The following is a 22699-nucleotide window of genomic DNA, read 5'->3' on the forward strand; positions in this document are numbered from 1 at the left end:
CTGCGGCTGGCCGTCGGCTTTTCTGTACAATCGGCTTACATTTGGGGTCAACGTTTAAACGATGCTGAGAGATAGATGGATCTACCCCCGGTATCTCATACGACGACCATGCAAATACGTCGAGGTTGCCAAGTAAGAAGGTAATTAGCCGCTGTCTGTCTTCATCATTCAGGGAGGGACCGATCATGAAGAACCTATCAGGGTTCCCAGAAATTTCAACTTGATCCAAGGCTTCCGTGGCCTTTTCACTTGGCAGCCATCCAACATTGTCGAGGCTCTCTCGATCCGGTACCTCAATAGAATTCACTTCTAGTTCTCTTGGTGTCTTCGCGGCAAGGAGATAACATGCTTGTGCCGATTTCTAGGAACCACAGATTTATTCAACGCCTCGTTCAATCGGGAAGCGGAGCAATTGATGATAAGTGCTTGGCACGGCCTGCATGATGTGCAGCCAAGTTCGTCCCATGATGAGATTATACGGCGAATGGGGTTTGACAACCAAGAATTCCACATCCACTGTTCGCGAGCCAACTTTAACTGGTAATGTGATTTTGCCCAACGGGTATTCTGGATTAGCATTGAAACCGAATAATGGATAAGGAGATGGAGAAAGATCTGATTCGGTGAAGCCAAGTTTGGTGAATGTCTTATAATACATAACTTCCGATGTGCTCCCCGGATTAATGAGTACGCGCTCAACGGTGAACCGGTTTACTCGTAACTTGATTACCAAGGGATCGATGTGAGGAACTGTCACTCCAGTCAACTCTGAATCATCAAAAGCAATGCTCGTAGCTTCATGGGGCCGTTTAGCCAGGGTGAGTTGATTTTGAGGGTCGAGATGCGACTGAATTGTATTCACCGCGGGTGTTATTGGCAGACTACACATCATGTGGATCACGCGGAGTGGAGGTGAATTCTGCCATAAGGCTATTGCTTTGGTTGAGTTGCCTTTTCGGACGTACTGTTTTAGCCGACCATCATGTACCAATTCCTCCAGATGATCATTCAATGCATAGCAACTCTTAGTATTATGGTCGTGGTCTTTGTGATACTCATACCGCCTATCCCGTCTTCTCGTGTTGAGAGGTCCCATCATTTTGGATGGCCATTTGAAGAATGGAAGGTGTTGGACTTTAGACATAACCGCGCTGATCGGCTCTGACAACTCCGTATATTTCTTGTCCGCGCGCCTGGTGCGCCTGCTATCTACTTGAAGTTGTTCACTAGCTCGGTGGGAACATTGGTCGTTTGTTCGGCACAAATCCCGTCTCTTGTCGCGCTTAGTCCGACTCCGTGATTCAGGGCTCCGCGTTGGTACAGAGTTTATCGGCTGAACAATCTCAGAAGGGGCCGTCTTGTTAGCCTTGTTTCTGGCTTTAACCCGCAGAGCATCATCTTTCACTTTGAAATATTCCTCGACTTTCTTCATCAACGCCCAGACTATTTTTGGGGGCCCTTCTAGTCAAGGAACTGCGGAGGGCACTATCAGGATGCAACCCTATTTTAAAGGAGGTGATGGCCATGGAGTCATTGCAGACGTCATCCACAAGATTGAAACATTCCCAATAGCGTGCCGAATACGCTCGTAGAGTTTCTCTTGGCTGGATCTGCATTGCCCATAGAAAGTCGGCTTGCTTCGGCTGGACCTCGTTGGTGATGAATTTTGCCCTAAAGGATTTTCTGTAATTGATGGAAACTTTTAATCGATGCCGGCTCAAACTTATAATACCATCTGACGGCCAATGGTTCCAAACTGCTCGGAAATATTCTACACATGAGAGCCTTGTCATCTGCATGCAACGTCATGGCTTACTTATAATGATAGATATAATCAGTAGGGTCCGATTTCCCATCGTACAGGGTGAACGACGGAGCCTTGAACTTCTTGGGTAGTACTGCCTTCGCGATCCGTCGCACAAAGGGATCGTACTGGTCTTCTTTGTCTGAACCATTTCGTCTTCGCTTATGCCTTACATGTGGACTCTCTTCAGAGGAACTGGTAGTTTCGAGTCGTCCCTTCTTTTTGGGCTCCAGAGATAATGAGTCAGAGTCACTATCACTATCTTGTCTCTGAACTCAAGGTTTTCGACCATCCGCTCTCAGAGGTCGTCCCGGATCTTGGCGCGTGACTTGTTTAGACTTTGCCACTTCTAAGGCCAAATCTTGCCTAAGGCACTCTTTTTCAACCTCTGTTCGTTTTGCTTCACATGTTCCATGATCGCTTGTATTGTCTCATTTGCTGAAGTTGAAGGTGAGGTATAGGCAACGGAGTCAAAGTTCAAGGCGCGTCTCGCGATGATGTTCTTCGATCCCAGCATGTTCGTTGGAGTGAGGTCATCTCTCTAGTCGGTTTCGTCAGTGACTATCAAAGGATGTTCCGTTACGCCCGCCATGGATGTGGTTGGGTATTCCCACATACGACGCCAATTGTGGGGAAGTGGTTTTGGAAATACTCTTCTGATCTAATAAGACGCTCGAGATCCTCAACTGGTAACTTGAAAAAAAATGAACACTCCGATCGGGGGTACCAGAATTACCACTCCGATGGACAAGTTAGTGTATACTCTCTTGATTGCTTGTATCTTAAGTTAAGCATACTAATTCTCACATACCTCTCTTTGGATGATATTTTTCTATTTATATCTTTTTCTTTCTTGGGCTTCAGGGCTGGACCCACCTTCAATTCAATGTACAACTATTTACTCGGCTCCTTTTGTTGCAAGCCGCTCTTCACTCGGCCCCTTACTCAACTGGTTATTTGGCTGAATAGGATATTTCTGGATTTGCATGTATAAGACGGGGCCTAATTCGATATATGAATTTCGACTCTCTAGGTCCAACTATTCGGCCTCTTTACGTGTCCCATTATTCAGCTCCCCACACTAACATAAACAAATCATTCAAAATCTTAAATTTTTAAATCAACTCATAAACTAAGACAAGCACACATATTTTAAAATCCTAAATTAGATCATCAATTTTATTCACTATCTACTACCCAACAATACAATTAAATTAAAATCATTCAAAATCATAAATTTACCTAAAAGTAATTCTTCATTAACTTTTGCATTCATCCAAAAAATAATAATAAAATAACAACGGTCTAGGTTAAAAAAAAAATGAGTCAAAGTGCGGGCGGGTTCTTGCGGGTGTGGGTTAAACCTGCAACCCACAATCATGCCATATTCCAAACCACATCCATTCGCATTGTATCTGCGAAATCACCCATTTATATGCGGATCAATTCAGGTTAGCGGGTTGTGCGGTTCGAATAACCTATGCCCAGTCCTAATAAAAATATTCTATTTCATCCGTACCAAGTGTGCTATTAAAATTTTAGGATAAATTATAAATATCATTCTTAAGATTTATTTAAAATATGAATATTTATGTAGTTTAAAAAATTCAAAATACTTTATTATCAAATTTTTTTGTTTAACAGAATTAACTGAAAAAAGTAAAATTTCTAACTAATTTTTTATACAATGATAAAATTAATTAAATTATTAATTGAAATAAATTTTTAACATCATTAAAAAATTATTAATTGACTAGATGATTTATTAATAATAAAAAAATCATTTGCTATTATACTAAAAAATTCAAGAGACGAAATATAATTTTCAAACTGAATGACACAAATCATATTTTAAGTAAATCTTTAAGATCGTATTTATAACTTATTCTTAATTTTATAATAACTAGACCAAAATGTATATATAATGCCTGACAAATTAATAAAAAAATATATTTAAAAAGTAAATATATATAAGAAAAATGAATAGTTATAATTATTTTGAAATTGACAAGTTATTTTTTTAAATATTAAAATTAAATTAATTAAAAATAAAATAAATGATAAAAGTATTTGTATAATTTATTTATTTATGTAATTTAAAACAAAAATTTCAACGCACTAACTTTACTTGTGTTTTTTACATTTAATTAATTAAAATTAATTGTAAGAAAGGATAATCATTTTTTTGGGAAGGTCCCAACCAAACACTGCCTAATCCTGATTCACCGACTACCAAGCTCCGATTATGGTCTCCATTCCTAAGTCTTGGAGCTTTTCTTCCAACTCTGTCTAGGGTTTTCACTTTCCTGCACCAAATTCTCTCTCTCTCTCTCTCTCTCTCTCTCTACACTCATGTACGTATAATCTTTCTTCTCTCTCTAGACCTCAACGATCTCCGCCTAAAAATTTGGGTTTCAGTGGTGTTGCTTTCGATTCAATCCGATCCGATCTTCCCTTCTCTTCGGATGAGAAATCTCGAAGAACTCACATTCGAAATCGCTCACTCTCTATCTCCAACTTCGAGTTTTCCCGCCAAAATCGACGGCCACGATGGTCACGGCCTCTCTCCCCCCTCCCCTGCTTCCTCCGGGTGCCATGGATTCTGGCGCGACGCTGCTCTGGCGGTCCCTTCAGCCCTGTTCGTGCTCTACTTGGCTTTTCACGCCAAGGCGAATCTCAGGAAGCTCAGTCATGGCCGATCCTATATCATGATCTCGTACTATGCTCTCCTTTGGTTCGCAGCCCTCCTAAACCTCGCTTGGTCCTCTCTTCAGGTACTACAATCATTTGCTTTTGCTGTTCGTCTCGTAAATTCTGCAATTTCTAGGTTTTCTTTTTAGTTGGTTACTTAACTGAATTTGGAGTGCACTAATGCGGTTTTGTTTCATGTTGTTTGGTTGGTAAGAAAAATGAAAAGAAATAAACCTAATTGAGTGAGATAATTTGCGCTGCCAGTTAGCCAAGTGATTGATGTTGTCTTGGAGGTTTCTTAGAGGTTCCAATATGTATTTAAAATAGCATAAGCTGGACATTTAGTTCTCACTTTTGACAACCAACCCCCCCCCCCCCCCCCCCCCCCCCAAAAAAAAAATGGTACTTTAATATATCATATCTCCAAATGAAAAGATTAGTACAAAGAGGGTGTGCCAAACTGCCTTTTATTTTATATAATTTGAATGTATGAGATGAATGCATGATTATCTTAATTTTGATTGGATAGTAGAATTTAATTAATTGTGGTTAAGATGAGTTTGAATGAACTTAAATTGTAACACTTCATGATTAACATTGAAAGAAGAAATTAAGATATTACCATTGTTGAAGAATTTGCTTTGGTACATAATAGTTAAACTAATACTTTGTGACCAATTCAGGACAATCAACTAAAGGGTTTAGAAATGAGAATATGGGATTAAGGACTTGAAAAGATAAAAAGATTAGAACTGCTATATTCCCCATCTCCCCTATCCCCTCCTCCTCTAGGACAATTTGAAAGAAAACAAAATACTGGTCCTCCTTTGTAAAGTTTTTTAATTTTCCTTTTTTTAATGAAAGTTCTTTGTGTCGCTGATCAAAAAACAAAAAATTGAAAGAAAACAAAATAAATAGAGGCTATAAGCAAAAAAATGGGGGCCACATATGGGAACTTAGAGGGCAAATTAGAAAAAAATCTGTTAAATGTATAGGTAATATTATAATTTCCAAAAAGTTTAGTATATTGTGTATAAATGACTATGATTCATCGACACGGAATTGTTGTATTTACTTTCTCATTGCAAATATTAGACAGATGCACTAAAAATTTTTTGAATTTCGATAGGTTTCAAGAACTTATGGTTAGTTTTGAAGTTTCAAAATTACCTCTCAGTTTGATGTCCTGCAAGTGTTTGGAAGCTCAATACTATAGATGATGATTGACACATTAAATGTACTTACTGGATACTAGTTTGTCAAAACAGTGTCGAAGTGTTACTATGCTGAAACATATTTTATGTGAATTTGAAGTGCTTTAGTTTGCAGTGTTGGTATGGTCCAAATAGCTTACAAAGATGCAAGAAATGTTCCTAAAATTGTTGCAACTGGGAAACCTGCCAGTTTGTAGAATCGGCTGAAACAATTTGGTGTATTGCATCTCAAATGGCCTGACTTTTCCTAGCAGTCTTGGAGCATAAGTGGAATATGTATCCAGCCATTATGACTACTAGTAGTAATTGGTGAAGCATGCATGCTGCCGAATAGGATCAATTTCTGCTGCTATTTGTGTACTTATTAATAGAATTACATTAATTGGGATTTTCACCTTGATTGTGTTTCAGATCTTATCCTTTTCACTATGATTTCTAATGTTTCTACTGCCAGTAAAATGACCATCACTAAGGACACATTTGGTATGCAGGGAATGGATATTCCATACTCATTCTCATTCTACTGTTTGCTTGTTGATATAGAACAATTTTTTGGTTATGATTATGACTTTCCATAATCTGGAATGAAAAGAAATTTCCAAATTACAAATTACATTATATATATATAATCAACATAGCACATTTTGTAAAACAGTATTACAAAAAACAAAACTTGAATAATAGTAAATTACTAATAATAATAATAATCTGATTTTTACCATTTGCTTTAGACAATGTTTCATGGAACATTAGGTCATTAATCATACACAAAAACCTTTAGGAACAAAATTTTTTATTATTTATGGACATTTTCAAAAAGATTTCCTTCGAACATCAATCCATAAGGAGTCTTCATTTGCACTTTCAAATACATTGTGAAGCTACTGAGAAATGGTTGTTCCGCAAACGTATTGTAAGATGACTGTCATGTGTCACTAATTCTTGCCGGATTTTGATTTGGCTCACCAACGACTTGGGATGTTCTACGTTGATTTTTGAAATGCTGCACGAGAAGGGGAAAAAAAAAAAACTGTAAAGCTACCAATATGATTTAATAAAGGACTATAAGAAACCTTTTTTTGTCATTTAAGAGAATATGATTTCACTTGTGTCAACCAGCAGTCTTAATTGTGTCCATATTATCAGCAGTCAGTTCTGAGAGCCACTGATTTGGATTGGTAATTCATCATATGATTTGCTTTCTGTGAAATAGGCATGGCAGTGTTCTCCGGGGAAGGAAGTTGCATGGAACGTGTTGTCAATGTTCACCACAGCTGGGATGCTATGTTTGGAGATTAGCTTATTGGTTTTCTTATTTCAAGATAATTATGCTACTGGGTTGGAAACGCTATCACGTGCTTTTGCTCTTTCAGGCCTCATTGTTGGTGCTGATATACTTTTCAAGGTAACACTTGCTTTAGCTTTATAAATTAGTGCCTGTGATTGTGTGTGTGGTTTGTGCCAGTATGTGTTTGTTTGTCTTTGTATTTTTTCAAGTAACTGCAAATGTCATGTTTGTAGATCTCAAGTGAATATGGTTAGGGCTCTGGTTGTGCTCAAATGTCACAGCCTTAAATGAATGTGTGCGCTTGCAAGTAGTTATGACTTGGCTTGTTTGAGCATTCACCAGGAAGCTTGGTGGTAGTTCCACATATCCTAAGGTAACCTAAAAGTAAGATGGTTATTCTTGCTTGCATCTTCCTAAGGTCTTCTAGAGAGAGTGTCTTTAACCCCTGGGCTGATGTTTAGAGGGGTTGGGGACCAAGTTAGGATATATAGTATTCTAGATGATTCTAAGGTTTCTTGTACGAAATAAGGCTACAAGAAAAAAGGGAAGTCCTTGGGCAGAAATCTTGAAAGGTCCACACTCTAGGATCCCCGGGACCAATGTACCAGCTTGACAAGGACTCTTTGGGCTGGCACACAGGGTGCCCCCATTTTAGGGTGTTTTTGTATGCTCCCAGTCACCTTACTCTTTAGGTCGACTTCAAACAGACATTCTGGACACATTCGAATTCCATTTTTTGCAAGCCGTGTATTGCTGGAGAACTTGAAGAGATTAATTTTGTCTCCCATTGGTTTGGTTGCTAAATTCTTAGTACCATTTGAGTTATGACCATTTACCCTGGCAGGTCAATAAAGAGTCATTTTTGTAAAATATTCATAACTCTTTCATTTTAGATCAGGTGACTCAAGGCCCATTTTATATGCCTGGAAGTCCTTTCAGTAGGTCAAAATGAGAAGTTTTGCACATACAACAATGGGTGCAAGTCGACCTTTTGGAGGGCATCTGGAGGCAATTTGGTTATTTGCTCTGTTTCATGATTTAGCTCAATTCTAAACCTGGAAAACCACTTCCTAATGTTAATTAAGTTATAAATTGAGTCCTAAAGGAAGTGGACATGCTTGTGATTGATTGGAAAATTTGTTGCAATCTCATTGAAATTTGAGCCACTTGATTGCTCATCATCGGGTAGTCAAGAAAATTAGCTCAAGTCTTATAAGCTAGCCAAAATGAGGCCTCTAAGTGAGGCATGAGTTTAAATGGAATTTCAGCCCCAAGTTTTTACTTGAGTTTGTTTTCAAGGTTAATCTTAATGCACTTTGTTACAAGCCTTTTGAAACTATGGTGGAAACATAGAATACAAAATTTGTGTGAAGAAGGATTGAATGGGAAGACCAGTGCAGGATCCATGAACTCATACTGGCAATTGGGAGAATTAATGAGTTTGGCATTCCAAACCACGATACTTGAACAGGTGACTGAAAGGCTTGGCATGCACCATCATGATCCGTACTAGCGTTTTCACTTTAATAGAGAATATAGTAGGATTTCTTACTCACTAGGGCTCACTTAAATTTTGTAAGACTATTTCTTATTTACAACTATGATTTCTATAAGGGGGATACGTTGCTCAAAATTTGGCTTCTTTCGGTTATCTTAGTTTTTATCCTTTTTTCCCATTTTTAGGTGGATGCGTTGGAATAAGTCTGGCAAGTTCTTGGCCTTTTCTCATGAGAATTATTGTTTAATGCTCATGTTGATGAGTTAAGTTCCCTAGGTACAGATCACATGTTAGGCAAACTATTCTCCTTTATCTTTTCACAGGCACGGTGTAGGATTGGATTCTTATCTTTCCATTGCAAGTACCTGAACTTTTATTATATGTAGTTTTCCTCCGCATCTGACATTTCATACTCATTTTTTAAACAAACAGCCTTTTTCCTTGAAGGCTTACCTTTTCCATTTTGCAGGCAATTTTTGTATTTGGATTTGGGGTCCCCCTGTTCATCGACAGCAATGAAACTACACAGAGGATGAAGTGGGGCTTGTGGACCATCCACAAGCTATTGTTTACAGCAGTTTATGGCTTCATATTATTTGTGCATTACTTAAAATGGAGAGACAGGTTGCCTCGTAAGTTCAATTTTGATGCAGTGATCATTGTTCTTTCTTTCCTCTCCTCTCCCTAATTTCTTCTGTTTCTGGATTTTACACAATCTAACCCCCCCTTTTTTTTTGGGCAGCAAAACCCATGTTCTACAACTACGCTGTCGTCATGTTTGGGATTAATGCAGTGGCATTATTTGCTTGTGGACTTGCAGGAATTGGGGCTGGCTTTGGACTTTGGTACCATTAAATTAAATTAATTTCCTAAGCACATAAGAAATAAACTAACCAAGATTTCTTTTAGATGACCGTAACTTACCACTTGTGAATTGCCTTCTCATCTGCAGGTTGTACAATTTCACGTTTATCTGCTATCACTGTCTTTATCTCCCCTTTCTGTATGTAACCTTTTCAGCTGATCTTTTCCAGGTGATTCACTCTTTACCCTGTCTCTATATTTAAGATGATCATGATTCAGTGCATTTGTTCCATATGATGATGACGACGATGATGATGATGATGATTTCAGGAGGAAGATTTGCTTTTGGATAATGCATATTACTCTGAGATGAAAGATGCAGGGTTCTTTGATGCTGATTGGGACTAACTTCCTTAGCTCATTTACAATTGGTGTATATATAGGAAAATAATTGTCCCCTGTATTTTTATATTTATTTTATTTTTTTTTTATTTTTTTTTTTGGAGGGGGGGGGAACAATTTGGAAATGCAATTGTTAATATATGTAGGTGAATAATAAGGAAATAAACATAAAACCAAAGAATTGTATACCAGAGGCAAGTGAAAGAGACTGACCAGGACTGTTTTTAGCGTTGGAAACTTTCTTGTTTCCTCCCTTGTGACTGTAATTGCATATCTAACACCTAAATGTAGCAGAGAGTAAGAATAGGTTAAAGTTGCTTCATTTCAATTAATTTTTCATCTGATTTAAATTTTTTAATTTTTTTTTACTGCAATTTTAGTGTATATATATTGTTCTCTTTTATAGAGTATGCATAAGAGTTTGTTTTCGTTTTTTTCTTTAAAGTCACAAGAGGAGTTTTGCTGGTTAATTTTACATGACATTTGACATTAGTTATGATTGGTTGGCAGGAATAAAGAGGCATAATGAGAATTGTATTCTATATGTTTCGATTATTTATGGGATTTGTGTGTGTGTGTGTGTGTGTGTGTGTGTGTGTGTGTGTGTGTGTGTGTGTGTGTGTGTGTGTGAGAGCGCGCGCTCGCGTGTGAAGAGTTATATTTATGGTCCACTCATGTTGAGATTCATTTTAGGGGTTGTTTGAGATGGCTTAAATAAGTATATTTTTTGTCTTTTTATGAAAAGATGTACAGAAAAGTAAAGAGATGATGTGATGAAAAAAAGATAAAAAGATAAAAAGTGTGTACTTATTTAGGATAGCCAAACTTGGCCTTAGTTATATGTTACGTGAAATGTTGTTTTGCAAATTTTTTTTTTTAGAATATTCTTGCAAAGTTTATTTAGTAGATCATTTTTCATAAAAATCCAAGTTGGTTGGATATGACAGTTTTACATAATTGAAATATGTCCTAAAAAATTAAAGAATTATTCATAGAATAAACTGTTTATTTTTATTTAAAAAAATAAATATAATTTCATCATGTGATTATTGATATTTGATTAATTTAATTTTTTTATGATTGTTTTGCTCAATAAATTATATAAAATAAACAGTTTAAATTATTAAAATAAATCCTGAAATAAGCTGATCCAATCCAACTAAGTTATTGATTTTAGTAGGTAATGCTAATCTAAATCACAGCCTTTAATTTGAACTTGTGTCTGCGAAAAAAAACAGTACGAACATTGCCACAGTAACACACAGAAGAGTCACATACCTCAAAAGTATTCTCAATTTTGATTTTGAATTTGAATTCTTTTTCTTTTTCTGTTTCTTTTCTTTCTTTTTTTTATTTTTAGTTAAAAAATTTGATTGATTTTGCACCTCCCCATGAAATAGCCTATCTTCTCCTACATATGGGGTAAAGATTAGACTAAACGGTGGAAAGAAAAATGGTTACTCTTTTTTTCTCTCTCCCTCTCATATTATGGTTGAAATAGCACCAAAAACAAGGTTCTCATAAACCGACACTAGCCTGGTCCACCTCCATCCCATCATACATGGAATTTTTTTTTATGGGTTACACTGACATTTTGAAGTTTTTATTTATATAGTGTTTCTCTCTTTCTATGAAAAATTGTAGAGATCTAATTTGTAGCTCGAATTTAGAGGTTTAAATTTGGCTCAAATTTGGAGAAGAGGAAGAAGAGAAAAATGAGAAGAAAAACTGGACTAGAGGGGGGCCATCAAAATCGGAGGTGGAGGCAGAGGCGGAGGCGGGGACGAGCGACGAGCTGCGACGCCAACAAGCTGTGTTCAACGACGCCGACGAGCTGTGTCCGATGAGTTCTGTTTCTCTCTCGCCTCTGCTCTGCTCTCTCTCGCCTATGTTCAACGAAGAAGAAGAAGAAAAGAAATAAAGAAAATGAAGAGAAAGAAAATGAAGAAAAAGAAGAAGAAAAAAAAAAGAATGGCAAAACGACGTTGTTTTGCCATTCGAGCCAAAATCGAGCCATGAAATTCGAGCTACCAATCATTTTTCAAAATTATATATCTTTTATCAAATTAAAATAATATATTTATTTTTTAAACTTTATATATATAAAATAATAAAATAATATTAATATTTAATTCATGTCATTTTAAGAGAAGTAATAATTATTTTCTTTGATTTAACTTAAACAAAAAATTTAATTTTTTATTTTTCATTTTTTTACTGAATTTTTAAAAATATTTTAAGTAATTTTTTTATTTTTTAAATACATATAATTTAAATATACTCAAGAAGTATAATATTTTGTGATTTTTTTTAAATTCACCAATACAAAAAAGAAATAAAAAAATTCAGTAATACTATAATAAATGTGAATGACAATATTTGATAATATTATAATAAATGTGGGTGAATAGACAAGAAAAAAAAAATGATGCTGAAAATAAAAATGAAAAATTCTATTCATATATAAAAGTTTATACAAAAAATATTATAAAAATGTTGTGATAGTGATATTATTGTAAATATAAATCATAAAGCTTCGTTTGGGAAGCAAGATTTGAAGCTTTTTTGGCTATTTTAGGCACAAAAAATAAAATAGGCTTTTTAACCCAATAAGATAAAACATCACATCCAACTCATAATCATTACATTCTTTCTCTTACAAAAAAAATCAAAAAAGTTAAAAGCCCTTCCAAAACTAGGCTTTTTAGCCTCAGGCTAAAATAACTTAAAAAGTCAAAAAGCCAACCCACTTTCCAAACGAAGCCTTTATGGGTGTTTTGTTTTAAAGTGAAAAGTCATCATTAAGTTATATTATTGTGTTTAAAAATTTTATATAAAATTTATGTTTGTATATTATCACTTAATAAGAATATGTTCAAGTAGAATTTAATGATAAAAAATTATAAAATGTACTCACGATGATAAGAAAAAAAAATGTAAGAAAAATAACAAAATGGTTATTTAAAAAAATTTATGACATGATATCAGCAATCTATGGGAACAATTTATAATGAGATTACAAATCTCAATGAGGGAAATGTAATTTTTTAAATGTGAGAGGAGGTTTTGTATTAAACAGAAATCTCAAGGGGTGTCAGTGTAATTTACCCTTTTTTTTAAAAATTATTTATGTACATCTATACATTATAAAAAAAAAAGTATAGCTTGTCTTTAATTGGAATCAAGACTGGACCGTCCAGTCCGCACTGTAAGCTCACTTTTGGATTTCATTTCTATAATTTAAATTGTTCATATTTTAAAATTCGTCGAGTATATCATTTAAGTAAAAAATCAAATCAATCGGATAACGACAATCACGTATTCAAATCAATTTTATATGAATCATTAATTTTTTTACCGTCTATTTTTTTTTTATACAAAACTGATTCGAACATGTAGTTACTGTTATCCGATCAACTTAATTATTTGACAAAATGATGTACTCGAAGAACTCTAAAATGTGAACGATTTAAATTATCGAAACGGGACCCAAAAGTGAGCCTACGATGTCGACTAAACGGGTCCAATCTTGATCTCAAACTGGAGACAAATTGGACCCTTACCAAAATCTCTATAGTATTTTTGTCTCATCATCTACTACTGAAAAAACATAGAATTAAAGTGAAATTTTAGTGTATGCATATGCATTTGAATAAAATTTAATAAAAGGTAAAGTATTTAATTATACAAGATAAATATAAAATGTCAATCTTAAATTGTGAATGTTTTCGTCACAAATTAACATAGCAAACTATCAAACCGAGTTGAAGTTTGGAATATTTTGAGTTCAATTCGTTAAAAATTAGCCAATTTTAAACTTGTCTTGTCAAATATTTACCAACCTTAAACTCAATTTAAACTAACTTGATTACATACACGAATAGAGTTAAAACTTGGAAAGAAATATAAAATTAAAATAAACATGTAAATTGAGAGAGAAAAGAAAAAAAAAATTATGAATAAAACATAAATAAATATCTTATTTTAATAAGTTTTATTTATAGTTTCCTCATATCCCTAGATAAAATAAAAAATAAACGGGGCAAAAATGAGATTTTATAAAAAAGTAAAGGGTGTGTAATAAAACTCCATTGTTTTATATACATAGCTATGACCTCCCACATACACCCCTCCTCTCCTCTCTCTCTCTCTCTCTCTCTCTCTCTCATCTTCTGCTAAGCTTTTGCAGGCTTTTTTTCTGAGCACCATTGATATATAGCTCTTCTTCTATCTTTCACCATGGATGGTTTACTGTATGCAGCCCTTATCTTGGCCTTGGCTGGTCATTCAAGTAAGCTCTCTCTCTCTCTCTCTCTATCTCTCTCTCTCTCTCTCTCTCTCATCACCCATTTTTACTTTACCCTCTTCTCATTTCTAGCCATGCCCAAACCTTCAAACCATCATATTGTCTCTGTGTTTAGTGTTTGGGATGTCCTATTTTTACTTACTTTCCTTCTATGCTTTTTTCTCTGATGAATGCTCATACCCATCATTTTTTTTTTTTGTTATTTATTAAAATTTTTAGTTGCTTGTAATTCCTTAAAATCTGAGCTCAGTTTAGATTGTGTATAAATCTTTCAAAATGTGTTTGCAAATCCATGTTAATTTATTTTATTATCTCCTCCAACTTTTTTTAAAGTTGCATTTAACCCCTTTTTTGCTTTTTTATTTTTTATTTTTTTTATTTAGGATTTAAGTTATTTATTAAGTTCAGTTATAGTGCCTCACTCCTATATTAGGCTTATGATATTAGTTTTCTATCTCCACCACTTAAATTATTTTTTCTCGTTTTAAAAATTTAAAAAAAAAAAGTGTATGTCTTGTAACAACTTTTGAGCTTTGGCATTGTTTTCCAAAGATGAATTTCTTTATTTTCATTTCTTTTTAAATCCCATGGAGCTGATTCTTTTGCTTCCTCCTATTTTTTTTCTTTCCTTTCTTCCTTTTTTTTTTTTAAAAAAAAAAAAAAATTACTTTGATTTTTCTTTCTTGTACACTTACAAGGTTCTCATCTCTCTGATGCGTCAATGATCTTGTCCATTCATATAAATATCTGTGTGTTGGTAGCAGAACTGTTCTTTAAAATAAGTTTAAGAATACATAAATTAATTATAAAATTAGACACGAAATGTATATGAATGGGTTTGATTCTTTAGGCGAGATCTCACTAACAAATTTTATAAAATTTTGTTCATTCACATATATTCTACGTTTGATTTTTATATTTGTAACTCTTTAATTAATTTGTTGTTGACGTTGGGTATGGGGTAGGTGCAACATGGTGTGTGTGCAAGGATGGAGTGGGTGATGCAACACTACAGAAGACATTGGACTATGCATGTGGAGCTGGGGCTGATTGTAACCCAATCCACCAGAATGCTGCTTGCTACAACCCTAACACTCTTAAGGCTCATTGCAACTATGCTGTTAACAGCTTCTTCCAAAAGAAGGGTCAATCCCAAGGATCTTGTGATTTTGCTGGCACTGCCTCTGTTACTACTTCAGACCCCAGTGAGAACCTCTCTCTCTCTCTCTCTCTCTACTTGTTCTTGTTCTTGTTCTTCAATAATATTAGGACAAATTGCATTTAAGTGAAAATGACTCAAAATAATTGCATGTTTGCATAATTGGGTGGAACTTAGATCAGTATTGCATGTCACAACCTTCACTTGTATCGGACACTTACTTTTATTTCAATGAAAGCAATAATTGTTTTGAATTATTCTCACTAAAGTGTTATGTGTGGAACTTAGATCAGTATTGCATGTTCTTGTTCTTATATAATATTATGTGTACATAAAATAAAATAAAAAAAAGAAGATAAATTATATTTTTCACTCTTATAATTTGACATGATATTTACTTTTGTTTATATTATTTTAATTTGAATAATTTAATTCCTACACTTTTTGTTTAGTTTCAATTGGGCTCTTCCATTGGATAATCATCAATTTCTTCTATGTATACACCTCAAGAGACTTGGCCTCATTCAAGTCTTGAGACCATTACTTTATACATTATATGCTAAAAGTTAAATATATATATTCAATCTTTTCCTTTTCAAATACATATTAATGTGTACTAATTGGACGTTATTTTTTATACATCTCAAGAGATTGACACGTGTAACAAACTCGCTAATTTTAACATCAAATTTGAACGAAATGACCGAATTGTTCAAGTTGAAATAATAACAACCAAAATAGAACAATTAATGTGTGGCTATATGCACATAGTATTGGTGTTACAGGATTCAAATTTTTTCTTAAAATTTACCCTTTTCTTGTTTTTTTTCTTATGGTGATTTACAGGCTCTACTGGTTGCGTTTATCCTGCTAGCGCTAGGTATGCTTTATTTATTTATTTGTTTTATATGTTTATGATTTATGTACAAGTTCTTTTATTTTCATTTTTTGTTTTTTGGACTTGGTGTGAAGCTGTGAGCCTCTCAGTGTTGGAGGTTGGGTGTGTTTGGGGGTTATTGGGTGCTTTTCACGGGCCATGTGAAATGCCGATAATAACCCTGAATCCTGGTGTGTGGTGTCACACATCACTTTGGTCCTTGATACTTTGGTACTATATAGTATATTGTCTTTTGCCTCAGTGGATCCCACTTATAAATTCAGCATGTGGGACACCAATCTTTTCTACTATATTTTTTTAAATATATATTTGACTCTTTAATCTAATTTTTCTTAAGGCCAAGATTGGCTTAGTGGCTAAAACGTTCTTTTACTCAAAATGATGTCTAAGTTCAAATTTTATTGTTACGTTAATCAATTTTTCATATTTGCAATTCCTTTCTATTGATTGTTAACCAAATAAATAAATAAATAAACTTTTGTGCTCCAAAAAAAAGTGAATAAATAAATTTTGAATAATATGATATACCCAATTAAAGATTGAATTCTCCCTCCAAAGTTTGGCCAATGACATAAAAATGTGACTATATTGAAGTTTTATTTATTTTGGAAAATTTTTTTTTTTTTTTTGGGGGGGGGGGGTTGGTTTGGAATGTATGAAAATAAATATAACAATATGAACCTGTGGGATTAAATATCATGATACAAAAGCTTAACGCTGTGTTTGGTTGGGGGATTTGAGGAGGGATTTGGAAAAATAAAAGGAAACGTTAGATGAAATGTGAATAAAATATACTTACATTTCACCTAGTTTCACACATCTTTTCTCTTTTTCTTTTCAAATCCCTTTCTAAATCTTCCAACTAAACACAGCATAAGGTGATTTTGTTTTATGTTGCAAATACTAAAAGGGCAGTCATATTCACATTCTCCATTTTCTAATCATACATTTTTTTTAATTCTTAGGAAGAAGATAGTTAATTGTTTCCTTCAATTTTTAAAAAAATTGGGTATGATTGTCTTTTTATCCTTAATAAGACAGAAAAAATATATAAAAATACAAAAGCAGAGTGGGATAATACTTGAAACTCATTTCTTTCAATTCTTTTCTTCCTTTATTGGGATGGGCATCTCTCTTCTTCTTTGGAAAGCATGCTTTATGAAAGCATTTTCAGCCTCTCCTCCTTTCTGTACTATTTTGAAATTACTTCTACTTTTTTTAATATTTTATTAAATGCTAAACATGGTATGCTTATATATATAACAATCCTATCTTTTTTGACTTTTTGAAATATTCTATGTGGGCTCTTTTTGTCATTTTGAATCGTATTGTAATTGCATGATGATGTCCCTGACTCATCACCCATTTATTGGTTTTACAGTTGTAGCTTTCCCTTTCTTTCAAAGATACTTCAATTATTGTTATGATGGTATCCAAAGACTCTTTTATTATTTACTTTTATTTATTATTTTTTTTTAACTAAAGGTAAACCCTAAATAGGGTTCTATGGTACAAAGTGAGTACCATTTTGCAAAAAGACCATGCTATCCCTTAAAACCCTTGTATGGCACTACTAGCTCATGAGGTTGTGAGGTTTATTTGGTCAATATCATAGCTAACCAAAGGAAAATTACTGGGTAGTCTTTAAATATCATGTGATATTGTGTAGATGATACTCTCGATAAATGAAAAATTACAACACACATTTGGTGATCATCCTACAACTCTTAACATAAGCAGGCAACCAAACACAAAATTAGACATCGAAAATATATGTATGAATAGGATTTTACAAGATGTTTTAGTGGAGTCTACTTGTGATTTTTATTCTTTCTTTCCCCATGGCTATGACGTTATCAGATTAATAAACTAAGGTCAAGTTTGGAAAGATTAAATAAGTGTATTTTTTTGATTTTTTATGAAATATGAGTTGGATTTGGGTTGGATTTGAAGTGATGTGTTAGAGAGGTGATGTGACTTAAATAAGATGATGTGACTTAAATAGAATAGTGACTTTTTGACTTTTTAGATTTTTTAGAAGATGTTAAACTTGGCTTAAATTACTATTAATGGACGTTCAATACTTCTTCATGAGTTCAAACCTCGAACCAAACCTCTCTGTACAAATCAAGGGGTACAATCACTTGAGCTCTCGTTTAGAAAGTAATTATTTTAATTAAAAAATTATTATAAATTGTTATATTATTTTTATTTTTATTTTTATTTTTATTTTTTTATACATCATTTCATAAAAAATTTAAAAATAATTAAAATAGTCTATTCCTTAACGAGGCGATGAAAAATTCTATCCATCAATATAACTTTTATGTTGGATTTCGTGTTTAATTCCTGGATTTTTGACTTATTGTAACAAAAATAGATCAACCTTATCTCATTCCTAAAATCTTCATCATATCATTGATTTAGAACAATATTCCGAAAATACAAGATAATTACACAAACCAAAGGTGTGAGAGTGACAAATCAAGGCCTGTCCGCATTTTTATTTTTTTGAGAAGAGCCTGTCAATGTGTAAACAAAAACAAATTTGTGTTGCTGGCACTATCATGCTGGTCACAATTATGTGTGTGATTGTGTGGGGCCACATCTCTCAAAGCCCTTGGATGAAAGGACTTTTTTGAGATCTGAGCCAACTTTTTGACTGTTTTTGAGGGCTGTGCAAGTATTGTCCCACTGTTGTTATGGTGGGACCGCCCTCTCAGCACTTGAGATGATGTGCTGTGTAATAAAACACCCCCTGGTGTTTGATTGGTTAAGCATCAAAATTTTCCTTTGCCCTGTTTGAATGTTAGTTTCATTTTACCTTATCTTCCAACCAAAGCTAGTGGCTTCTATTTTTTTTTTTTTTGTATGGTACCCAAAAAAAGAAATTAAAAAAATAGTAATTTTTGGATATTATCCAAAAAAAAAAAAAAATTCCCAACAGTTAGATCTAAAGACAAAATCTAGTCATTAATTGATATTGTCTCAAAATTGACCATTTTGGTCTTTTTTTTTTTTTTTTTTTAACGAAAAAATATGCAGAGAAGTAAAAAAAAAAAGAAAAGAGGATAAATTATAAATACACTCTTTGAGATTTGATTAAAATACGAATTGTTCTTTGTGATTTTAGAAATTACATTCCACCCCTGAGGTTTTTAATTTTATAACAAATTGTCTATTTTATTAATAAATCATCAGGTCAATTAATAGTTTTTAATGATGTTAGAAATATGTTCAAGTTAATAATTTAGATAATTTTATTATTGTATAAGAGAACAATTTTGAATTTTATTTTTTAGTTAATTTTGTTAAATAAAAAATGCTAACAAAGAGGTATTTATAATATTTCAAACTACAGGGAGACAATCTATACTTTAAGCAAATTGGGGGGATGTATTTGTAATTTATCCATAAAAAAATGATATGATAATTTATAACGATTTTTTGATTTTTTAACTATTTTATCTCGTTTCGTATCATAGTAGGATCACAGTGACTGACTATGTTCAGTTTGGTCGGTGTTAAGAGTAGGTTAGGTTTAGCACCAAATCAATTCTTTCGGTTTTAATAATTGAGAAACTAATATAGACCATATATTATGGTTTAGTTCTATCAGTTTAATGTAGAAGTGGGATTTACTCGAATTCTTGAAACTGTTGGAATGAAGCCCAAAAACACTATATAACTTCTCTGAAATAAATCAAGTTGAGGTGGCCATTAAATGGTCCCCAAGGTGTTTTGGATGATATATCATAAACCAAGATGAGCTTTGATAGTTCCAAATGTGGACATGCTTGCTTTGTGTAAAGAGTTTATGAAAAACTTCAACACTACTTTAGCTTTGTCTATATTTTTTACCAGTGAAATTTCTCACTTTCTCAGTTTTTAATGTTTTCGTTAGCTTTCTTAATGTTACTTTCTATGGTGTCTTAGTTTTGGGTACAAATTATTTTGAGCTTGTATAGTGACCTTTTCTCTTTTCAATTGGTTCAGTTCCACTAGCACTAGTACATCTCCGGTGAGCACCACACCCTCATCCACCACGCCTACTACCACGACGCCTACTACCACAACACCTTCCACCACCGTGACACCATCCACCACCACTCCCGTGGGTGGTTCTCCTTATGTGACAACTCCCACAGGCGTGTTAGGACCTACAGGAACCGGCATCAACACTGACGTTAGTGAGGGCGGGCTTATGCTTCATCCGACAAGTGTGTTCTCTTCCTTAATAATCCTCATGTTTTCGGCATTTATGTTCTGATGAGGTTAGAAGAAGTCGATGAGAAGTTTAGGGTGGTGGGGTAGAATGGTTGGTATTGATGTTGAAGTTGATGTGCAGAGGCTGGGGGCGTGCATGTGATTCTACTACTAGTTTGTGGGAATATATCTAAAGACAACTTTATTTTATTTTTTGTTTTTTTCCTTACCTTTTTAACTTGGGACAGAAGATGGGCTTTTGAGTGGTACTGTGGCTATCAGTGGGTGTTCTCTCTCTCTTGTAACTCTAGATCTAGTTATTTATTAATTTGGTGAGAATGATGCACCCCATGTTCCTAGTTAGTACTTTGCAAAACATTTGTTTTAGATAACTTGTCATGGTGTGGCTTATTTTAATTTCTCTATCTAGATCCTTTTTGTCTTTGTTTTAAGTCACTTCTCTACTACCGGGGTTGGTCCAGTGATAAAGGTATTGTCTTCCCGTAACAGTGAGTCAAGTTTGACTCCTAAGAGGTGCGAAATGCTGAATTTTTCAATGGTTTTTTTCCGAGACCTCACGTTATACTCCGATCGAATCTTTGTTCTGCTTAGGGATGGCAATGGTGAGGGTCTTACCATTCCCAATTTCCAATTCTCAATTTTTATTTTTTACCATCCTCCATTCCCAATTCCCAATCCCCAATCCCCAATGGTGACCAATTTTTTACTATCACCCCCGCCCCTCATGGGGATTGGTTTTTTCCGCCCCTAACATCCTCACCCCATTTGCTTTGCTTCATTGCTTTGCTTTTGGTATATCCCCGTTAATATAAACAAAATAAAAGCAAAAAATTAAGAATTGAAAAAAGTGAGTAAAAGGGACAAATTGATTAAGATTGTGTTTGATTTATAAATTTGAGAACAAATTTGGATAGATTTTATACACTTTTTTTTTTTTTCAAATTTCTTTTCAAATTCATAAACCAAATACAATCTAAAATTAATGATTTTTATATATAAAAAAAATAACTATACTGTTTCAGTTGTTTTTTTAATACTGCTTCATTTTTTTTTTTCCCTTCCTTCTTTAGATCAAGTAATACTTCAGTATAATGAAAACAAACAAACAAAATTAAGAAGGAAAGTAAAAATCAATTAAAAGAAAGAAATAACTTTCAAATTATTGAAAGAATCTCACACCAAGAAAATATTAATTAAAATTAACTAAAGATTGTGTAGATCCTATTCGATAATTTTCTAGTTTTACACCAAGAATAGGTTGATTTAGGTTTCATTTGTTTTGATATAAAATATTTTTCATATAAATTAATTTTACACACAAAAAAATATTTTGTATTTGTTTTTCAATGTTTAGTTCATAATTGAAACGATAATTTTATATTGCATGAAAGAGTTAGAAATAGTTTTGGGAGTTTTGGAAAAATTAGATTCTATCTTAACTTTGGTCTAATTTTTAGGTGGAACCCATGCTCCAAAGTTGATGAGTCTAAGTGGTAACGCGCTCTATGCTGTGTTATGATCCACGTGATATATTTGATTGCTCAAAACCATTATCAGGTGAATGAGAAATTGATGCCAAAGAGAACTCCATGGAAATTGTGTTTTTGGTGAAATTTCCTAAAGGTTTGAATGAAAGCTTGTTCCACATTGATTTGATGGGAAACTGTGAGTGGATTTACAAGGCTTGGAGTTGGAACTTGGGGTAGGCCCCAAAGGGTACCCAAGTTTTGTAGAGATGGAGGTTATGAACAAAGTGGGTTAGACCCAATGAATCTAAAAATAAACATGCGCGTTGCCGCCGTCTGAGTGGGTGGTGTGAGGTTGGGTTGGGCTTATGTGGCCCAATACTAATTATTTTTGGGCCAAAAACTTTTGAATTTTATTTTTTTAAATTAAATTTTAATTTTTTGGAATTTGAATTTCGAAAATTAATTTCAAAAAATTCTGCCCGATTTTTTCCTCCACCAAAATTCTGTCCGGGTTTTATCTGTTTGAATTTAAACCAGAACAGATTCAGCATCTGTTCAAATTCAAACCCAAACAGTGCATTGCCTATTTAAATTTAAACCATACCTGTTCAAACAAGTTTGCACCTGTTTAATTCAAACCTAACAGTCACAATTTCTTCTATAACTAGACTAACTCCTCATTTGCTGTTTTCATTCACAATTTTCGTACTTCTCCTCTGCAATAATTCTCTGCATTTTGCTGCATTAAATTTCTATGAGAAAGAGTGTAAACACTTTAGTGTGTTCGTTGTGCAAACAATTTGTAGTGCTGCTATTGTATGTTGTTGATCATTTTATTTTAGGAGATAGACATCCATAATCTGAAAGTACCGTAGAGAGGACGAATCTGTCTTAAGGACACAGTGTCAAACACTAGACTTGATCAGAAAATTTGTTCAA

General features: G+C 33.8%; 2 protein-coding genes across 3 annotated transcripts; both read left to right on the forward strand.

Annotated features, from left to right (window-relative positions):
- Positions 1-3930: 3930 nt before the first annotated feature.
- Positions 3931-10033, forward strand: LOC114262900 (protein CANDIDATE G-PROTEIN COUPLED RECEPTOR 2). Of its 2 annotated transcripts, XM_028203328.2 has the most exons (6): positions 3931-4578; positions 6923-7114; positions 8965-9127; positions 9238-9340; positions 9448-9529; positions 9630-10033. In XM_028203328.2, the coding sequence occupies exons 1-6, from the start codon at positions 4270-4272 to the stop codon at positions 9705-9707; spliced, it is 927 nt and encodes a 308-aa protein (XP_028059129.2). In that variant the 5' UTR covers positions 3931-4269; the 3' UTR covers positions 9708-10033. The 2 variants fall into 2 exon arrangements, 1 of the variants encoding a protein (XP_028059129.2); XR_014327727.1 differs by lacking the exon at positions 9448-9529 and having other exon boundaries at positions 3986-4578; positions 9238-9447; positions 9530-10033.
- Positions 10034-13748: 3715 nt separating this feature from the next.
- On the forward strand, positions 13749-20687 carry LOC114262901 (PLASMODESMATA CALLOSE-BINDING PROTEIN 2). Its single transcript, XM_028203329.2, has 4 exons — positions 13749-13992; positions 14973-15212; positions 16013-16046; positions 20061-20687. Exons 1-4 carry the CDS (start codon positions 13941-13943, stop codon positions 20332-20334), a joined length of 600 nt encoding a protein of 199 aa, XP_028059130.2. The 5' UTR covers positions 13749-13940; the 3' UTR covers positions 20335-20687.
- Positions 20688-22699: the final 2012 nt, after the last annotated feature.

Source organism: Camellia sinensis, chromosome 4 (genome assembly GCF_055761805.1).
Source record: "Camellia sinensis isolate YWXY chromosome 4, ASM5576180v1, whole genome shotgun sequence".
Lineage (NCBI taxonomy): Eukaryota > Viridiplantae > Streptophyta > Magnoliopsida > Ericales > Theaceae > Camellia > Camellia sinensis.